The 22,040-nt window shown below is 46.2% G+C and overlaps 1 protein-coding gene across 11 annotated transcripts in view; it reads right to left on the bottom strand.

The window, feature by feature from the left end:
* LOC108156679 (sodium/calcium exchanger 3) overlaps positions 1-18,278 on the bottom strand; it is a 35,552-nt gene extending 17,274 nt beyond the window's left edge. For 5 of the 11 annotated variants that reach the window (XM_033388626.1, XM_017288308.2, XM_017288309.2 and 2 more), the window contains exons 1-2: positions 7,964-8,266; positions 3,143-5,333 (exon numbers count right to left, since the gene is read on the bottom strand). In XM_033388626.1, the coding sequence (XP_033244517.1) occupies positions 3,143-4,980 (1,838 nt within the window). In that variant the 5' untranslated portion in view covers positions 4,981-5,333; positions 7,964-8,266. The other 6 variants (XM_033388629.1, XM_033388630.1, XM_033388628.1 and 3 more) reach the window with 6 other exon arrangements.
* Positions 18,279-22,040: the final 3,762 nt, after the last annotated feature.

Here is a 22,040-nt window from a genome sequence, read left to right as displayed (position 1 = left end):
TTGGAGCTCTCTGGGTGGAAATAGCATAAATTTCAATTTTAGATTATGTGTGCTTAATAAAATATTTGCTCTTATCTTTACTTCAACTCGGAACAAGGACAAGGGGAATCCTTCCTCTGTACATCTTTTATGTTTGACTTTTATATGCCTGGAAGTGGCTTCATGCACGTCCAGGGATTGTTTCTATCAAAGAGCCTCACACTGGAGACTAGTTCTTGAAGATGCTACCTTTTGTGGACCATGTGGCAAGCCGCCTAAACTGTGGCTAATTAACAAATGCCCCCGGCATCTGTCTGGGCGGCGCCTAATGGAAATGTCTGCTGTCTAAGCTCCTCTCCCGACTCTTCGCCGCCTAAAGGATGTTATCGTTAATGCGGCGCAGAAAAGTAGGCTATGAATTTTAGCTTGTATTTTAAGGAAAGTCTAGTTCTGTCTGCAACGCTGCAACGTGGCAAGTGGGGGGTTATTTAAGGCCCTATAACTCAATCTAAATGTCCCCTGGTCCCTGTCCCCTCTCTATTCCCACGCCATCAGATTATACAAATTTATGCAAGAGTGTTGGCACTTTGTAGACCGCCCCTCCTTCTCCCTGTTGGGGTTCTGGTCTTCTTTTTTTGCTTTTCTACCGGAGAACTTTATGGCATTACGGGCTGGCGCTGAAGCTACCGCCTCTTCTGCTGCTGTTTTTTATGATGGCCAACTACATGGCTGCTGCTGCTAGTGCTGTTGCGCATTTCCGCTGTCTGAAAGCTGGGAATTACCACTGGTTGTGGGTGTGTGCCAGTGGTTGTGTGGGTGTCGTCCCAGTGGAGGGTGTCTATGTTTATGTGTGGGATAGGCAGTGAATGTGGCGGATTTTGATTTTCATTAAAACAGAAGCAGAGCAGAAAAAGTTATTGTGGGCGAAAAGGAAATTTATTGCAGCCACAGACCCAAAGCCAGACCAAAACACATTCACATCCAAATCAACTTCAAAGTGGATTTGCAAGCTAAATTTAATTTCTTCATTTTGTTAACGCTTGCCTGCCCGCCCGCCTGCTCTTTAAATTCCACGTCCCACACTTTCGCTTTAATGGGCATTTAAAAATACATCAAAATGTGTTTAATTGTGCGCCCTAGTTTATGGCCAACTTTCACTGAATACTCTTGAGGCCCTGGCGCTTCCAGTATCCAGGATTCGAGTAGTGAAGAGTGCACTGGCTGACAAGCCAAATGGGCCCCAGGGATCCACAGATCGAACAGCACTAGGGGGGTGGCACTAGTGGGAGACTGGCCTCCTGCCACCGAGCATGCGGCGGCACTGACGAGGCCAAAGGCGGCGAAACTGGCAACATTAAAAACAAACATTATTACCAAAGCCACCGCAAGGCATTCAACTTGAGTGGCTGTAAATGCTGCCAAGTATCCTCAAGGATTGCTAGGACCCAACCCAGAGACGGAGAGCGGCTAGCGGCGAGCGGTGAAAAGGAAAAGAAAAGGAAATTTATTGGGCCAGTGGCTACGTATACAATGAAACGTTTTAAAACTTTTCCGAATAATTGCAGAGAGAGACAGAGAGGGAGCTGCTGCATCCATGGAGGACACCAAACCCAACATTTAAAAGTATTCCAACTGTCTTTGCAAATGGCAAAACGGTTTAAGCACTGACTTTGCCGGCTAAAAGCTTAACGACCACTTTGGGAGCATTTCAGCCACGTTCACATCCACGGGCAAGTCCACAACTGCTTGTACGTTCCCCCTGGTGTGGCATGGCATCGTTGCCACTTCATTCCCTTAAGTTTTCCCCCGTTGACGTTGACAGGTGGGGAGGTGTCCTCTCCTCTAATTGTCTGCGCCGTTTTGGTTATTACTTAATAATGAAAAAACCTCAACAATTTATGTTATGCCTGAGCGGGACGTGTTTGAAACAATTTTGCGCCAGTGCCGCAGCTGAATGTGGGATGGAGGCGAGTCCCTTCCCCAGAGAGAGAAAGAGAGAGAAGTAAAAATTTTGGCAGGGAGGAAATCCCCACATTAAAAACCAGAACTCTCTGTGATCTAATTAGCCAAGTAAGAAAGTCCAAAATGGTCCCAATTAGGGAGCCTTCAAATTAAAGCTACTGCAAAGGAAGTGAAGGACAGGGCCTTAAGGGATCTAGTGCTAAAAATAGTTCACAGGAGTAGAGCCAGAGCCGATAATTGACCTTTAAACTAGGGCCGCACTGAGGGAAATGTGTACTTTGTTTCCCTCTCTAAGCATTGCATGAATAACGTTCTAGCTCTTAATTTCTCGCAGTGCACTTGTCTGCCTAATTCCTACCATATGCTGTTCATTTGGCAGGACTATAAATCATCCTCGAGCGCCTCCCAGCTCCTCCTGGCTGGGCCTGGCCGAAACTGACTTATATTTGTGGTCATGTTGCGTGCTGCCAGTCAGTTTCGGAAATGGACATGGACATGGACATGAGGATGAGGCCCGCAAAACATATGCAAAACAAGTTAACTAAGTGTGGCTGTCGTCTGCGAAATGTTTCATCAGAATGAATAAATTTTGCAAAATTAATTACAGCTTGCTTTCGGGCTCTGTTCAGGTCTGTTCTGTGCTGTTTTTGCCTTGGTGCTCGCTGCTCGCTGCTGTGTTGGGTGTTAATGTTAATGCCTGGCAGGGAATTGTTACGCGTTGTCGCACAGCACGCAGCCAGGACAACGGGGGAACCAAGCACACAGCAGGATATATGCACACACACATACATAATAGATTCATGAGTCGAGAACAGGTGGTGCCAGGCAGTGCAGGAGCGCTGACAATGCTATTTGGGAGAGAGTGGGGCCGGCCATAAACCCATCTCCTGAGTGTCTGCCATTTTGCAGCGAGCACATTTTGGCCATCGCCATTGCCACTGCCACTGCCAGTGCCGTCTGGCAGGTGGTGTGGCAATTAAAAGACCCAAATTATTTCAACTTTAATCGATTCGAGGCGCACTATCTTGCACGCACAGAAGCCGCCTGTCAATTCCCAGAGCGGAAATTGCGAGTTTGCTGAAAGACTCCGTTGGGAGTTCGCATTGCGTGACCCGGGGGCCGAATCGTCGCGGTGCTAATCGCAACAATAGTAGGTCACCTCAAGACAAATATAGGTTAATATTCCTTGATATGTACTCACTCTGTTTCATTGTTCTCGAAGATCAGTTCGCCGCGTACGGACTCAAAGTCTTTGCCACCGACAGCGGTCTCATCTTCGGTCCAATATGGCACAATGACGGTGCCACGAGCGCCGGAATAGCGCATGACAGCCACCTCGTAGAGCCCCACCGATTCGCTGGTCTCAAAGAAGGAATCGGTGAAGGCGAAAATGCCGGCATGATCGTCGTCCAGGATCATTACGGTGGCGATCTGGGGCACCGATAGAATCACATTTTCCGATGGATTGAACAGACGGATGTAGAAGCATTCGTCCTCCTCGAAAATGTCGTCATCGATGACCTCGATCTTGAAGCGCTGCTCGTCGACGCCCGGCGGGAAGCTGAGCGTCCCCTTCTTGCCAATGAAGTCGGTGCCGGCGATGGCTGTGCCGTCCTGGGTTTCGTACTCGACGGTCGAGTAGCTGTGGATGTCGCCGCGGCGCACGACGCGCACCTCGAACTCGCCACAGTTCTCCATGACCGTGTAGTGGCCCGGCTCGAAGTACACGCGGGTCGGCTGCTCGTCCTCGTCATCCTCCTCGCTCGACTGCAGGCTGGCCTTCACCTCGGTGAGATCGCTGTGGGCGCGCTCCTGGATCTTGCGCATGAGATTGCCGCTGCCGACCATCTTGCGGGTGGCCTGGACGCGGTAGAAGGCGCGCGACTTGTTGCCGCGCGAGATCACCTGCTCCTGGGCCATCATCTCCAACTGCTCTAGCTCCGCCTCGGGGTACTTTTGCCTCAGCTCCGACAGCACGGTGATGTACTCGCGTCGCGCCTCGTCGAAGGCCTCGGCATCGGAGTTGCGAGTAGACTGGAAGCCGACAGACAGGGGATGGCGCCCCTTCTCCGCATCCATCTCCACCTGGTCGTGTTCGCCGGCCACCACAGTGCCGCGCTTGTTCACGCGGAAGTTCTTGTCCATGTACTTGTAGACGAGCATGCGGCGCTCGGCAATGTAGGCCCAGATGACCGTGATGGGAAAGAAAAGCAGGGTGACAAGGGCCTCCCACACCTCGATGATGCCCGGTGAGAAGACGGAGAGGATGACCCATAGCCAGACATAGGCGAAGATCGAAAAGGTGGCGGTGACAAAGAAGACGCGCAGATGCCTGATCCGACGCACCTCTCCCGCCGGTATCCAAACCATGCACACGGCAATGATCATGAACAGATTGTAGGCGGCGGAGCCCACGATGGTGCCCGGTCCTAGGTCGCCGCTCTCGAAGTCCTTGGCGTAGATCTCGATAACGGAGAGCAGGATCTCCGGGGCACTCGATCCCAGAGCCATCAGCGTGAGATTGGCCACCGTCTCGTTCCATATGCGCACGTTCATCGTCTTTTTCTCGTTGTTGGGTCCGCGCACCACCACAGTTCGCTCTATGGACGTGATCGCCTCGATGGCCGCCATGAACCGATCCGCGATGATGGAGACCCCAACGAACAGATACACCAGTATCACGAAGTAGACAAATCCTCGTATCAGACGATCACCCAACGAGATGTTCTTCTGCGGCAGCCACAGGGGCAATACCAGGCCCTTGCTGCACTCTCGAATCTCATTGCCCTTCTCCTCGAGCTTCTCTTCTTTGAATGAAACCTCAGTCCCTCCCAGTCCATCATCATCTGGCGCCTGCCGCAGCCGTCGACTGTGAAAGGGACTCTGGTCTTTTAGGCTGAAATCGCTCCTGTTGAACGACGACCTGTATGATGCTCTCGTCTCGTCAGCCTCCTGGACCTTGGCCAGAGACTGGGCTGTAGCATAGATGAAGAACACGAGTAGGGCGCCTGTGATTATGGACTTTATGAGCAGCTTCATGGCGGAGCAGTCTCTGGATTCAGTTAACAACTAATTTGGTAGTGCTGGCTCGCTTGGGGCTTCGCTCTGGAAGTGTGGGAAGTGGGAACTGGAACTCCTCTCTTGGCTCTGGATTTTTGGATTCTGGAAGCTTTGTTGCGTTCGATTTGGCTGTGTTCGAAGTTGAATTCTTCTCTGGGCTTTGTGCTGGTGCTCTCTGGCTAGTGCTGATTTCTCTTGATGCTGAATGCTGAATACTAATGCTGCTGCTGAGTGCTGAATGCTGGGGGTGGTTGACTATGACGTAGGACCGCGAGGTGGCATTCTCGCAATGGCACGTTTAACACTTTGACGCAGTTGGTCCGCCGCTGCACCTGCAATCAGAGAGAGGGTGGAGAAGGAGAAGGCGTGACATTAGTTGACTTGCGCTTATTATAATGCCTATTCTTGGGCCAACTATTTCGGGTGCATTGCATCACGAATGTCGCGAGGCGAGGCTCGCAGACGGCAATGCCACTGCGAAGGTTGTGCGAAGGCCCACAAATAGTCGCTAGACCGGCTAGAACGACCCATCCAGATGGTGGCGGATCGGGGGCAGATTGGGGGCGGATTGGGGGCGGATTGGGGCGGATTGGGGGTGCCCTGCCCCGAGCTTTGCCGGAACAGAACTTTTGTTTTTCAGCTGTTTTGTGTATTTACACAATAAATAAATTAAATGCATAAATAGTCAGCATAAAACATAAACAAAAATGCAGTAATAAAAGCGGCAAAAGCTAGAACGGCGGCACAAAAACTGCGGAAAAGCTAGATGCCAACAAAGGTCGCTTTTCCCGGAAAATGGAAACGCAACAAAAGTTAGTTGCAAACTGAAATTTTAAACTGAAAACTGCACCAAATTGCAAGACAAATAAATTATCTACCAACGAATCGATACAAAATGCCATTCCCCCAATGTCAATAACGGATATTGTGGGCACACAAGCAGCGGAACGAAAAGCAAAATAAACTATAATTAACGGAACATTAGCGGTTAGATAAAAGCAACAAGAAATTAACCAAAAAGGAGCCTTCGATTATATCTCTCGATACCCTTGCATTTCAAAAGCTCCTTTGAGCGCTATCAGAGGTCCATTTACTTGCATATAAAACTCGGAAAAGATATCTACACACAGAGAAAAAAACCCTGAGAACCGAAAAGTTACACTTCGATTTAAAATATATACCAATCTATTCCCACCGAGAGTGGAAATGGTAAAGAAAAAGTGTTTTCACATACATTTTACCATGAATATGAAAATATTTATGATCTAAACATATTTCATATTTAAAATAAATATATATTCTATATTTAAATTATATATTTGTATATTATAATTTATTTATTTATTTTAAAGTGATTTTTATTCAGATTAAATATAGGGGGTATTAAAATTCCCGTTTCAATTCCCTCATATATCTTAAAATATTTTGCATTAAAATTAATTTTAATTTTATTTTATTTCACATTTTGTATTTAAAACCAGAATATTTAATTTAAATATTTTTATGTTTCTGTTTACTATGCCATTTTTCTCTACAAAATGCCAAAAACTTTTCTCTGTTTTAGCTTAAAAACTGAGGGAGCATAAGGGGTCATAGAAATAAGTAGATGACAGAAGGATGGGGCTATACCATTTCCTCTAATATCTTGCCAAAACCATCTCAAAATGATAATACCTAGAGTAAGGGTATATTAAATTGAACATAGCCAAACCGTAACGGTGGACAGAACCAAGAAGAACAACAAGCGACCAAAGTGACTGACAAGACAGACCATTATAAATGCATAAAGATTGCCAAGAAGGGATAGGAAGGCGGATAAAGCAGAGAGGAAGAGAAAGAGACTAAAAGATGTATGTATGTATGCATTTGTGATGCACATGCAGACAGTTGACAGCTGGCAACGCTGAGGCGCCACAGCAGTTGGCTGAGAGTGAGGTGGGGTGGGGTGGGGTGTTCACAAGACTTTGATAACTTTAAATAACACAAAGCCAAGCAGAAAACTGCACATGAGACGTCTGTATGCTGCTGCCCAGGGGGTGGGAGGAGGTGGGAGCTCCGTTAACGGTTCGCTGAATTTAACTTTCTGCATAAACAGACATTTGTTTGGCATATTTATAGTCGCGTTTTTCCTTGGAACTGTCAAACTTGATCAAACACATCAAATCAGATGTATGCCCGATTCGAAATTCCATAAATCAATAAGAACATATGTACATACATGCAAGTCTTGATATGCCCTACAGTTTAAGACGAATGCGGTTAAGATAAGATTGAATGTGCGCTGAAATATTACTGATTGAGCTCCCCTTTTAAAAGGGGACAACACACTGACATATTTTTGGATGAGAGATTAGAGAGCTAAAAGTCCATGGTATATATCTCACACTTTACATATTAATTTTATCATATTAAATCACTTTTATATCCATCATATACTGTGGTAATATTTGTGTTCGATCAAACACACACACTTCACTTTTGTTCCGGCTTCGAAATCCGATAAATCAATATGCCCTGCCGTTTATGGCGCAGGGGCTAAGATAATCATCAACGTTTGCATTAATTTAGCAATTACAACAAGAGCTGACAGCAGACGGCAGCGTAGCAAAGCAGAGATATAGATAGATAAAGAGCGGGACAGATAGAGAGAGTGTGATGCACGTAGAGGGACAGGGAGAGGGAGAGAGTGAAGAAGTGAAGATGAGGCAAGGGCAAGCAGACGAATAGACGCCCCTGGGAGCACAGAGAGAACATATGCTGGGGCAACAGCTTCAATTTTTCCTGTTGCTTTTCCCTCTGTCTGTCCTCTCGCCTCCTGCCGGAGCCCAGCCATTTCTCCTTCCAGCGGCAAATTGCATTTGGCCATTATTGGAAAATTGCTGCACGTCGTCGCCAGGTTGAGAGATTGCGAATTAATTAAAAGCCTGCGCCCCCGGGCGGCTGCTGCAGCAGCTTGGCTTACATTTCTCCTCTGCCCTCGGCCCGCTTATCGTGTCAGGTATTCCAAAAATTCCGCTACGATTTTGTTTTTCCTGCGGGGGTAATCTTTCCGTTTCGGTTATGATTTATCACAAATGTTGGGCTTGACTGACTTTAAGGGACTGTAGAATTCGAAGCACGCCAATGACACTGTACGGCATATACTCGCACATATTATAATTTTAACAAAGACTTTTAAATTTAGCACAAACAAAAAATAACAGAATTTTCGATCGAACGCGCCGCGTCTCGCCAAGGACTGAGACTGAGACCGACCGCCGTGAATATGAGTGTGTATGAAAATGGGAATGGGGGAATGCGAATATGTAGGAATAGGAAATAGATGAGCGGCGGGCAAGCAATCGAACGAACTAACGGAACCAGCGAGCAGAGGCAGAAGCAGAAGCAGAGGCAAGGGCAGAGCTACAGCAGAACAGAACAGAACATCGTGCAAACGAACGGCACTTTGTTTACGTTACGTTTGCGCGCCGTTACGTTGCGCCATTTACGTTGTTCTGGTTTCTCAGTGCTTCTGGGTCGATCAAATTTGTTCGATATTTTTGGCAAGTTCAAGCACAAGGCAAAGGCAAAGGCAAAGGCACGGCACATCACATTCGGCATTCGTAAATCGTCTAGTAAATTAAGTTACAAAGACATACAGCACTTTAGCGCGGACCAGACACGGGTTGGTATGGACGAGTGTGTGTTTATGGGTGTGTAGGTGGTTGTGCCAAATTGGCTGTTAAGTAATTCCCAGTACAGATGTTTATATATAACTCTCCCAAAAGTTCTGTTATTCGTCTGCCCTGACCGAGCTAGCAGCGATTTGAGATTTCATTTTTTTTTCGCATTCGCTTGGCATCCAACGCACGACTAATCTGCCACTGTACTCGCACTATCCTCCCCGCATTGCCACCTGGCCACCTGTCGGTCTGTCTCTGATCGCCGACTCTCTCTCTCTCTCTCTGTCTGCCTGGCGGCATCTCTGTTATGTCTGCTGCTTCGTCTGTCCCCCAGTTCATAATTATTCGGTGTGCGCTACTTTTGTTCTCTGATTTTCCGTTGCTTGAGCACTGGGTACCATGTGGCAAAAAAAAGATACAAATTTTACAATAATGATTGCACAATCGATGGAGTGTTGAAAACTGAATGGAGCACTAAAAGCACATTTTAATGGCATAAGAAAATTGAAAATTTCTTTTTAAATGTTGTATAATTCTATTTATACATCGCTTGGCTTGGCCCATGACTTTAAGCCCCTTGAAAATATTCCATTTAAAAAATGTATTCTGAATAAACTGAATATTCGAGTGCATGTATGAAGAGTATCGATTGTTTGATTTGATTTGCAACCCGTGTTCGGGGCTAGACACATATCCCTCTTTTATTATTAAACATTCATTTCGGGTGTTCTGCAGTCTCTATCCATCTATCTATCGTCGCGTTCTCCTCTCTCTCTCTCTCTCTCTCCCTCTGTCCCTCTTTTTGTTGGTTTTGCCATGCATTTTGTTTGTTTATTATTGTCCCGCGGTCGGTCCGATTCTAAGTATAACAAAATGCAGGCAATATTTTCTGGTAGTCATGCACAGATTTTTGCTAATTCTGATTTGTGTGTGTGTGTGTGTGTGTGGTCTGTCTTTCTGAAGAACATTTTTAACGCATCTTCATCATCTACTAGCCTTTAACAAAAGAAAAGACTCTCTCCCTCTCTCTCCCTCTTTCTCATACGGTCCCCAGTCGTAGTCCAATATGCCTGCCCGCCGCCAGACATATGAAGATTATACATACATATGTAGCCATTCGACTCGATTCGTGTGCGGATATATCGTATATTGTATGCTGGCCACCACACATAATTTATTCGCATATTTTCTATCTCATCTATCTGCGGTAAGCGGCTTTTGGGTCCGCATTTCATATCGATTCCCGCACATCTCCTCCTCCTCTCTGGCATGTGATTTTCGGCTGCCGCGGCGTTACGTTGAGGTGTCGAGGATTACGAGTATATAAGTATGTATCTTACAGATACATAGTTCTAGACATCTATCTCCCCTCCCCTCCCCGCCACATGGCTGGCTCTAGTGTGTGCTGTGTGCGCGTGTTATTTGTCCCCTTGGCGTATACTCACTCAGAGCTGGGATTGACTCTGGAATCTATCGCAAATATGCAATATATTCAATGACGATTCGACTTGACTTGCTGAACGCTCTGCTACGGTCTTTAATAATGCATAGCTCTTGTTCTCTTCACGCCTTTCGGTGTCGGTCGACTTCGCTTGCTTCCTGGCAAGCAACTGAGCTACCGGCCCTTGCCAAGTGCCAAGTGCCTAGTGCTTCTGACAGCTCCACAGATAGAGGCACAGATACAGATGCAGATACGGGGATCCAGCACAGATACGGATAAAAGACTGCATTCGCTATCTGCGGTCTACACACGGCCGCAAGGGGCTCTCTCACCTGAAGCTTCGATCCTATTTGTGTGGTGTGTCTTTTGGAGAATAAGGCAGCTCTGTTTCGAGTTTGATATACATGAAGTATAAATCAGAGCACACGAAATCGCGTGCCATGTGGGTCACCGTTTAGTATACGAACTGTAAACGTAATCGTATCGCCGCTTTGGCAGACCCGTCGATATCTCGCCTAAGTATATGACGCACGCAACGGCCTCAGATAGGGCGGCACTCGATAGGGAGAAATACAATAGTTGCTTAGAATAGCTTCGCGATAAGTCGGAGCAATTACGTCTGTACTGCCGGCCATGATAGCCTGATGATAGAGCTCTTCATCTTGATATACTCTCAGGTCGGTTATATGATCGGCATTTAATCAGCACAGGTACAGGCACCGGCACCGGCACTGCCACTGCCACTGGCACGACAATTATAGACCCGCATTGTGGCCCATCACGTCATTGACAATCACGGACATGTTGCTAACCTTAATTATGGAGTCTGACAATTGACAAAGTCCCAATAAGCTGATGGTTAAGTGGTTATCAACCAGCTACGGCCAACGTGTCACTGTTTTTGCCCAAAAAACCAACCGAATTAAATATTTAGCAAGAGCGGAGTAAACCGCAGCCAACCGTAAAGCTGCCACAACATTCCAGATACAGGCACACAGGCTGCCACACAGTTTTTTGTGTGTTTCAGAGTCGACACAACCATATCAAATGCCGAATCTAGAATCCTTCAACGTGAGCGCACACACCACGCCCGAAAGGGAAAGTCCATCCCACCACAAACATTTCCTTGCACCCTATCAAAGCTTATCTCTTGGCACTTCAGTTTAAACCAGTTAGAAGCAGACGATTTACTGCATTATCTTTTACAATACCCTTCCAGGCGGTATTTCTTTCATGGCCAAGATGCTTGCGCCGCAGAGAAGGATGGCAAGGTATCTGCAGCTTCGGCCACTGTTTGCTGGGGGTAGATCTAAGAGGAATGTCAGCCTTCCATGGGCCTGGGCATGGGTATTAGATTCGTTATCCTAACAAGAGAATGTCTGACAGTTGTCGGTGCTGCGATGTTCGCCAAAGAGAAACAACAGCCGAGCCAAATGACATGTTTAATACAGGACCAAAGCGAGGAACAGTTGGCGATGTCAGCGTATTTTTCCCTCTCGTTTATTGGCGACATTTTGATATCGTCGTCGCTGTTGTTGCTGTTGTTGCTGTGTCGTTTCGGCTTTCTGTGACGTTATAACAACAAGTTTGATGACGGTCGTTGTGTGAGTCGTCGTCGATTTGAAATGCCTTCTTGTCAGAAACTTGGAGAGTGTTTCTGTGTGTGTGTGTGTTTGAGTGTGTATCTGTATCTGTATCTGTATCTGTGTGCCTATCTGGCTGCTCCTTTGTGTTGGAGTGCGGGTGTGGTGGTGCGGGCTTAGATGTGTATCATTTTGTGTGTTGACAGTTGAACGGCCACGCCTCCCCCATACCCCATACCCCGTGCCCCGTGCCCCGTGCTCCTACCACACACCAGCATTTTCACGCCTTTTGTCTGCCGTTCGGAGCGTAAACTGTTTATTATTTAACAGTATCGTACCCCCGTTTTATCTGTTATTTATTTATAGCAGTATTTCACACATTTGCAAGAATGCCCATGCCGACGGCTTGGGGTTAAGACCTAAATAGTTGTCGGCCAGTGGGGATGGATGAGTGGTTAAGCGGTAAGTGGGCGCCCCACAAAAAATGTGCCACTTGAATGGGCGCAATCTCAACCAAAGCTCAAGCAGAGCTCCGCCCGAAAGTAGGCTACACATTACGTTCCTCAGCATGTGGTTGTTTTAGTGCCTATGTGTGTGCGTGTGTGTATGTAAGTGTGGGGGTCTCTTTGAGTGGACCTGTCCATCTGTCAAATATGCCTTGGGCGGAAAATCCACATCCACATCACTGTCGTCAAACAGCTAATGGCAATTATGGCACTGCAATCGGACAAGGACTGGAATCGCGCACTGGCCATCGGCATAGGGCAGGGACTGGGACTGCGACTGCGACTGACATTGATTTGATTTTCCAAAAACGCTTGAAATGTCAAATGTCAACATGTCCCATCATCCAGGGGTCCAATATGCGGGATATGCTGTTTCGCGTGTCACGAATGCAGCCGAGACGCTTGACCAGAGACGAGATTCTGCTTGATTCCTCCAGCTGACGAGCAAATAACTTGACGACCCTGCTTGCCACATTAGTCACGTCTCGTCTTGACTAATAGTATTTTCTTGTAGGGCTTCTATTGTTGGACTGTGGCTCGTAAAGAAGAAAAAAAAACATGCAGTCATCTGGGGACTGAAGTTAATGCCAATGTCAAGGCGAATGTACACCATATACTAGAGACTATATGTATCGCGGCAGCTCTTAGTCATATCTGTATCCCGCTTGAACAGAAAACAATAAATTATAATTAATATTAGCTCGTGGCTATAAAGCTTAGAGTTTAGAGTCAGTAAATAATAAAGCCGTGCCGCTTTACCAGTGTCAAAAAGTCGAGTTATCAGACGGCATGATATTATCACTTGTTCGCCGTGATTTATTGGCATGCGGCAGCAGCAGCGAGCACGAGCAGGCAACAGCAGCTGCGTGCCACATAAATAAATATGTGTGAGTACAACGCACAGTACTATTGATTTTCCTGCCCCATCCGCATCCGGAGCCAACTCCAAGGGAGGAGAGCGGACGAGAGCCATGCCATAGCATGCCAAAGTTGGTTAGATAGCTCCACTATCGTGGTGGGCGGGGGGAGCACAAAACTATTTGTGAACCAACTCCGCAAACTATCCCACTCGCCCATCCTGCTGAAACTTTCAATGGAAAGGGCTGTTGTGTTGGCTGTTAATGTGGCAAAGAGTTGAGTCTCGGAATCGACTCGACAATTTGCCACACACAGTTGCCGTGCGTCAGTGGCAGCCCCGGCCAGTCCTCTGCGATGCTGCCTGATGGATGATGGCTGCTGACCAAACCAAATGTTTGCACTGGGGGCATGAAAAAGCGTTCGCAATCAGTCAGTTCATCAATCAATCATTTCGATGAATGAAAATGCTGACCCAGCGCTTGATTAGTCTCGGCCAATCAGTAAAGCAAATATCTTTCCCCCCCCCGCAGTTTCTTATCGTTGCAGTTTCCGCTTCTCTTCCTGAAGGAAGGGAAACGGATTGGTTGCACCGATAACCGATAAACAGTGTACAGCATTTGTGGCAGGGCATTGTTATGTTATGTGATGTTATGGTGGTAGGACGCCATGTCATTTATATGCTTGCCTTGGCATCAAAAACGGCTAACGATGTTACAATCTGGCTCAGAATCGGAGCCAAGAAAAATCACATTATCCCATCGACAACATCATCGTCATCAGCAGCATCGCCATCACCATCATCATCGCATACGTAATATTCTGTGTGTGGGCACCGACCTAAGCAACAGTTTCAGCCCACAAACAAATTGTTATGCTGTTTCTCCGCCTTGGAAATCCATTAGAGCCGGCACACAGAGCCAAAATGGCGCCCCCCCCCCACGCCTCCTCGTGGCACAGACGTAGTATATAGTTTGGCGTTTATCCACAGAGCGTAGGAAGGCACAAGGATGAGTGCGAGTGGGAGTGGGAGGAAGCCAACAATGAAATGCGGAAAAAGATACGAGGGGAAAATTGAAATGTAAATTAAGTTGGACCGGAGGCCGGAGCCCACATACTCGTATAGACAGTACTTCGATCCTGTTTCCTTGAATTACTTCGGATTCACTTACATTTTTGAATAATTCACCGAACATTAACCGAATGTATGCCTGCCTTTCGGTGTTTGCTGTTGGCTGTTTGCTTGATGAATATTTCAGACACGCGTCTATTTAATTGAAATGCGACTGATGAAAGGCAGTTAAGGTAATGTGAGATTTATTAAGACCTGCCCTACTCGGCGAGTGAGAGTTAATTGAAAGCGTTTCAATTACATTTCTCTCCACACAAGTGCCTGTCTGTTAAGCGGAAAATTATCATTTCCTTGGCCTTTGTTCGCCCAGTCAATGGCAGGAAGCTCTCACTTCTCCTCCCTCCCTTCTCCTCCTCGCTGCTGCTGCTGCTGGAAATGAAAGGTTTTCACTCTGGTTTCCGTGTGTTTGAATTTCAGACTTTTTCTATGTGTGTGTTTGTTTCTTGTTTGTGCGTGTGTGTGTGTGGGAGAGGTGCGTGACAACGGTAATTTAGATATCCCAATATCTTGTTCCTTTCGCGCGTCTTTTGTTTCGCACGACAGAGCTCGACAAAAGCCGACTTACGGGCCCGGTTATTGTCATCACCATTGCCGTCGCCATTTTGTGCGATGTCGCTGTCTCGCTGTCCTTTTTCTTTACTGCCATTTTGCCCCGTTATTTATTGTTCCGTTTTGCGCCTCCTTTTTCTGATTTTCCTGTCATCTTTATGGAAGTTTTATCTCTTTTAATTTTTATTTTTGCGCTGCTTTCATCATCGCATAATTGCCATTCCCTTTTTTTATGGACGGAATCCGAGCTGGGGCGGAAACGTAATGGAGTCCCTCGAAGCTGGCTGTCCTGCCTGCATTTTATGCTCGACTTGGCTCTGGCTTAGAGAGTAATCCTTATATTTTACCATTTCTCTCTCTCTATATAATATACTTTATGGTCCGCTGGCTTTAATCAAATTGCCTGCAGATTTGCTTGGGACAGGACCAAGCGTTTTACGGGGCGTATGCGCAATTTGTAGCCACACACGTTCAATTTAGCAGAGCAATGCGGCAAATAGAACTCTCCCTCTCTCACACTCTCACAATGTTCTGCCCCTACTTTTTTCTGGCTTAAAGCTAGCTGGCCGGGTCCTTTCTCACTGTCAGTCGTATGATTAACTCTGCTGCTTGCTGCTGCTGCCGGCTGCTGCTGAATTCTGCATAAAGTTTACACTCGAAAGAATCCTTTCTTCTGCCGGCAGAAGTTGTGCTCCCGTTGCCATTGTGCGAAAGTCAGACGTTCGGCTGCTGTGGCTAGTGCAACTGTAACTTTGGTCCTGTTTGGCTACCGCCACCCCTTTGTTGGCCCCAATTCGTGGGAGGCGAGGCTCATGAATTGCCTGCCAGCTGCATGAATCAAACATGGCCAAATCTTGTTATTTTCCGTTTTCTGTGCCCGTATCGTATGTGTTTGCGGTTGCTTTTTTGTGTGTTTACAAAAGTTACGCTTTTTTGGCACACAAAAAAAACGTTGCTTGTGTTTTTCGGAGCAACGCGGGCGTGGCCGGGGGCGTGTGCCCGCTGCTTTGCGGCCGCTTCATATGCATGTGCCGGCCATAAGCTTTTGAGTGACTGCCACTCATCTCTCTCTCTCTCTCTCTCTTTCTAAGCCTTTAACGCGTCGAGTTTTCAACGGAGAAATAACGAAAAGGGGGCAGGGGTAAGAGGGTGGGGGTGGAGTGTGGAGTGTGGAGGAGCTGCTCTGCGGCTTGTTGCTTTTAATTGCACTCAAAACGAACGGAGAGAATGATTCAACAAATGAAATGAAATTTGCATAAAATGCGGTTTCTATACGAGGGGTTTCCGTGCGCAGTACGCCTGTACTTTTAATGGGTGGACTAAGCCTTCTCTAAAGGTAGTGGCCGTACCAACCGATCAATGCTGAATTTGCATACATATAAGCTGTGGATACCTCACCTCTGGGGGGGCACACGTACGAGTATTGTCCGTTCCACAGCTATAGGTTATGGCAAATAATTTTATAATTGCTTTGGCAGTGTTCTTATCATCTTGGTTGGGGCTTCGAGAGAGTCATGCTGATGATTGGGTACTTGATTGATTAGCTAGTTAATGGCCATCATTTAGGGTGATAAGATTCGAAATAGCCCTAAACACACATCCAATTTTTGGGGTACCCGCTCCGGATTGTCCAGCAATTGAACCGAAATGTCAAACAATTGGGGATGACCTTTCTTTCTTACAATTTGTCAATGAAGAAGGGACCCCGCCACGACTCCCATGAATGAATGAGTGAATGAATGAATAGATATGTAGATGTGTACTCAAAGGGGAGCTCTGAAAAAAAAACGAAATGGTAAGCAAATGTCAGGGAACTGAGGCGACAAAACGAACAATTTGACTGATATTGACAAAGGAAAATGCCGCCAGCCAGCCAGCCAGCCAACCAGCCAGCAAATGGAAGGAAAATGGGAGGAAACGTGCCGAAAAGCCAGCGACGGGGCGAGTCAAGTGGCAGGACAGACAGGAGTCCTGAAGGAGGCGCAAAGAGTCGTGAGTGGTTCGCCTTCCATTTGTTTACCCGCCTCCGTGTGGACTGTGTTTTCCATTATTATTTTTTCGCTGCTGCTGCTGCTTTCTTTCTGAGCCGCACAAAAGACTCAATTAGGCGACGCCGAAGACAAGAGAGACTGGCGACAAAGCCATATGCTTCTGCTGCTGCTGCTGCTTGGCATGGCGTGGCCCAGAAGTTGCCGCTAATTCGCGGAGGCGGAAAGACAAAGGCGAGACCTAGACAAGCGGCCACGAGGTGGCAACAACGTTTCAGAGCGCTTAATCGATAGCGAAAAACAAACTGACAATTGTCACGGACTCACCACCCCGTACCCCCTCCTGTCGTTGTCAAGGTAAGCTCAAGCAGTAAAGGGGTAGGGGGGGGGGGGTGGGTGGCACAGAGCTGTGGCCCTTAGTCGTAATATCTTAAACCAAGCATTAGCTTAACCCGCCCCAAAAGGCACCTTACCGGCAATTGGAGATTCAGGCGCCAGACTGGCGAACTGCAGAAGTTGCTGCTGCTGCTGCTGCTCCACTGATGCTGCTGCTGCTGACACAATTTTCGCCGCTGCAGAGATGGGGCTGCTTTTGCTGCTACTGTTGCAGGATACACATACACGGACAGAGGGGGCGCTGAAAGACAAACAGGATGCGCACACGAAGCCGGGACGAAGCGACGACGGGCCACTGCACTCACGAATTTGCAGTTGTGCTTGCCCCGAACCCGGAACCCGGAGGCTGTTGAACCGTTGTACCACTCCGAGAACCACTGCACCGAAACTGAACTCAAAGGCGAACTCTTTTTGCGCTTGTCCTTTTCGATGCGAGTGTGAGTGTGAGTGTGTCTGTGTGCCTGCTTGCTCTTATTGCTCTTATTATAAAGGAAGCAGCGAACGAGGACGCCACGGACACGGAGATACACGGCCTGCCGGCGCTCAGCGGTCAGCGGTCAGCGCTGGGGCTTGGAACAGGTTCAAATGTCGGCGACCGCAGGCGCAGGACCTGTCTGTCTGTCTGTCTGTCTGTCGCTCTGTCGCTCTGTGCCTGTGTGTGCTGAAAAGCTGGCCCAAAAGTATGCAAAGATATTTAGCCTAGTTTCGGCTCCACCGATTCTCCACCGATGCTGCTGCTGTTGCCGTATGCATTTTGCAAATTGAATTCTGAACAATTTATTTCCTCGAGTATTGCTCAACATTTATTTATGGAAGATCATATCAATAACATTTAACACTGCCGCCATGTAATTGTCGTATTTCGTTTTTGTTTTTTGTTTTTGTTGTGTTGTTTCTAACTGAAAAACCCACACACACACACACGGACTGCACTGCACTCACACGAATGGCCGAATGTCCGAATATCCGTATATCCACGCATGCACTGGTGTGTGTTTGTATCTCTGTGTGGCTCTGTAGTAAAAATAGTAAAACGCTCGGCACTTAAAATAGGAGAAGCGCAGCAAAAACCGCTTTGCCGCCGCCGCTCTCCTCGAATTTTGCTGGGGTGCTGTTTGCCGCCGCTGCGTGTGTGGTAGGGAACCAATGCGAAAACGTGACCCGCTCGTACGCCGGATAATGAAAGACTGAGGCCGCCAACCGAAACACGGCCCGACCCGGCCCGGCCCAACCCCGTTGGCCCCAAACAGCTCCACAAAACACGAGCCACAACGAGTCGAACCGATCCGATCCGATACGATACGATACGAGCCGAGCCGAACCACGAAGGGGGAAGCTATAGGTAAGGGCCCCAACATTGCACAGGATAAGGAACGGCTGGGCAATGGAACACTCACTGGGGCTGCCATGCGATAAGAGCTGCTCTCTGAGAGTGCCTTCTGCCCCCGCTCTCAGTCTCGGTCACTCTCTGGCTTGGGCTGCTCTCAGTGCAGTCTCGATGGCGCATCGAGAGAGGGAGTCCCCGCCGTCTTAGACAAGCAAGCGCGTAAGTTTTTGACGCCTGTGGTAAGTCGGGTGGAAAAAGGTTTGTGCTCATTCACATGGCCTACCCTGTACCTGCAGTAGGTATGCTGGAATTAGCATACGAGTCTGCACAGCCCCCAACAGTATGACAAAAGATGGTTCGAATTCGACACCCGTTCCCATTAAGGCGATTAGAGTCGAATAGCAAGAAAACCCATTCATTACTTCATACGGAGTGCCCACATGCCAGCCTCCCCAAGTGTAGGGCATTGCCATGGCTGCGACCCCTGCTTGACAGCAGAACCCCGAACAAATGGGTTCTTCGGTGTGGACGGCGTCTGCGTCTGCGTTGGGGACCCACGATGGGGGCCTCGCAATGCGAGCTGTGCGAAACATCGTAAAAATAAATAAGCAAAACGGAAATTAATAAGACCCAAATGTTTCTGCTGTCGCATCGGCCTCCCATCCACCCCATCCCGTCCGTCCGCCGCTGGGACCTGCGTCGCGACACTAACAACATCAGCAGCAGTAGCAGGGGGGAAAAGCAGCGTGCCATTGCTATAAACACAGCCGTAAACATAAGTGTATGTACGGCCATTGTAATACACGCACACACACACCCACACATTGAGGTGTGCGTATTTTTTGTGTGCGTCGTTTCTATTTGTATACGTCTGGGGGAGCTCTGGGGGCGTATGAGCAATATATTTATGTTTATGGCCGAGTTTCCAGTGTGCGTCTGGCCGCGAAGATGTCACGATTCTTTTTTGGGCAGAGATGAGGACTTGGCAAGAAAATGTGCTTCAGAGATGGAGTGAAACGAATAGACAGAAATTGGGAAAACGTTTTGATTAAACCTAATATAATAATAAATTAATTTACTTCAAATTTCATTTGGTAATTCCATCAACAGTTACAGACTGAAGCCATCAAAAGATTTGATTTTTCCATTAACTTTCTTTGTCTGAAAAAGCCTCACAACTTTCGCAGACATTCTGAAGCCATTTGTCATTGTCTAAAGGCCAGATGAATTATTCAATCGAATCAATTAGAAATGCCTATTAAAACTGGTCAAGATTCGATGTGGTCATTCCCTGCAAAATAAAAACAAAACCAGTTTGCTTTAGTCATTTGGCTGACAACTTAAAGGGGTGTCATTCGAATAAAAAGAAAACATTTCGTTTGGTTTTTGTTTTTTTTTTTTTAAGTTTTATTTATGTAGTTTTTTATTTTAATCATTGTTTAAATCTACAAATACATTTACAGCGGAGGGCGAAAGAACAAAAAATTAAAAATGTTACTCATTGTATTTGTTGTTACATGCAAATTGTTACTTTTGCGTGTTGGTTGACAAATTTCTTGTTGTTTTCGAGTTGTTTTACTTTTGTTTGCTGTTGCTTTTACCATCAAACGTTTACATAATTTCTGCATTTGTTTATAAATATTTCTTGTTGTCCATATTATGCATAAATTTATTTTATTCGGATTTTTTCCCCTTTTTGTTTTTTGTTTATGTTCGTTCTGCTTCGTTTTTTAGTTTAGTTTCTCTTTCACATCAGCATCCATCGATCAATGTTATTTATTACTCAATATAATTTGTTAACAACTAATAATAATAATTTTGTTTAGTTTTTCATTTTTATTTCATAACTAACATGCCACATATATATCGCTATCTTCAATGCTAATGATCATGTTCACTAAGTTAGAAAACCAGACAAGTATTGAACAAAAATATCAGCGAATCAAATGTTCATGAATGACGTGACCGACCGACCGACCGACCGACCGACCGATTGACTTTTTGAATGTATCTTTCGGATGGGTTTTTCACGAATTTCAATTAGCCAGCGGCCATATTGTTTGCCCTTTTCTCTGATAACGTCAATCCGACGGGCTTTTGTGTTCCCGGAATTCCGAATACCAATTTGGTGGCCAACAATCTGACCGCTCAACCGTTCGTCAGTCTCGTCACTCAATCAGTGTGGTGTATGTGTGTGTGTGTGTGGTGTATGTGAGGCGGGTGTGTGGGGGGGTGTGAGAAGCGATAAAAACAATCAAAGAAAACATAAACACAATACTGCCTTGGGCTTGCCCCATTTTGGGGCGCTGTGCCGTGTAAAACTTACAAACATTCATTTAGTGGGTGTTGTTTCACTTATTTCGGTTTTTTCGTTTTTTTTTTTCATTTTGTTGGATTTAGGTATCGGTATCGATATCGGGGGGACCTAACCCCTCTGTATCTCTGTATTTGTTTTGGGCTTAAATGCACACAAAGCATAATATTGCATGTCAATTGGTTTAAGGGTTTATTTATAAACATTTAGTTGGTTTAGTTTTTAACAAATTCTCCCGCCAATGCGGGTCTTAATGGGCCTCTCGATCTCGATCTCGATCTCGATCTCGATTGGAGTTCGTACCCTATCGGGATCGCTAGATCGGTCAGCCGCCGCTGGGAGTTGGTTGGATTCGTTATCGATTCAATTTTTTTCATTTTGTTCTTTTTTTTTTTTGGTGTATTGTATAGCTCCATTTATATAATCAAATTTTTCCATATAATATATGTGTGTGTATATATATAAACAATTATATTCCTTGTGTCGCTTCACACTGCTCTTCGGTCTTCGCTCTGCGCTCTCTCTCTCGCTATCTGCCTTGCTCTCAGCGTTTTGCCATCCGTTTATATAGATTTCGTTTTGACCGTTTCTTGTTCTTCCGTTCGTCCGAGCTTAGCTGTGGGCTTTACACTTCACACACAAGTTTGGAAATTAGTTTTCTGCCTCTGTTTCGATTTTCGATTTCGGTTTCTGTTTTATTCTCATTTGGGTTTTCCCTTTTCCCTCTTCACGGCTTATTATGTAACTACGCTAAGGGGGGTTTTCATTGTTTTCTTTACTTTTCTTTTCTTTTCCTTTGTTTTTCATTCATTTCTTTTATTTGTATTACTTCGTTTTATAATTTTTCTAAACTTCTTATATACTTTGTCTCGTCATGCGTTGTGTTATAGTTTGAGTGTGTATGTGTATGTGTGTGGGCATGGGTGTTTTTGGATGTGTCTGGTGTGTGTTTTTGTGTGGGTGGTTTCAGGATTTGCTTTTGTTGCATGTTTCTTATGTGGCATAGAACGGGGCACACATCGGGCTGTGGTTGTATCGATAAGCATTTATTTAAATATTCGGTTTATCCCTTTTCGTTACGTTAATTATTTTACTAAAAACATTTCTCGTTTGGTTTGCTAATTATTGGGCTTTCTTGCGGATCTTCTGCACAATTCTGCGTTTTCGATTCGATTCGGTTTTGTTTTCATTTTATACTTTATTTAAATCTTATTTTTAGCTTTAATTTATAATTTAAAGTTACTTAAACGTTTAAAATAATTATCGCTTGCATTTTTGTTTCTCTT

The sequence above is a fragment of the Drosophila miranda genome, chromosome 2, assembly GCF_003369915.1.
Source record: "Drosophila miranda strain MSH22 chromosome 2, D.miranda_PacBio2.1, whole genome shotgun sequence".
In the NCBI taxonomy this organism is placed as follows: domain Eukaryota; kingdom Metazoa; phylum Arthropoda; class Insecta; order Diptera; family Drosophilidae; genus Drosophila; species Drosophila miranda.
The sequence above is the reverse complement of the archived record's forward strand: the minus strand, read 5'-3'. Positions and strand labels throughout refer to the sequence as shown.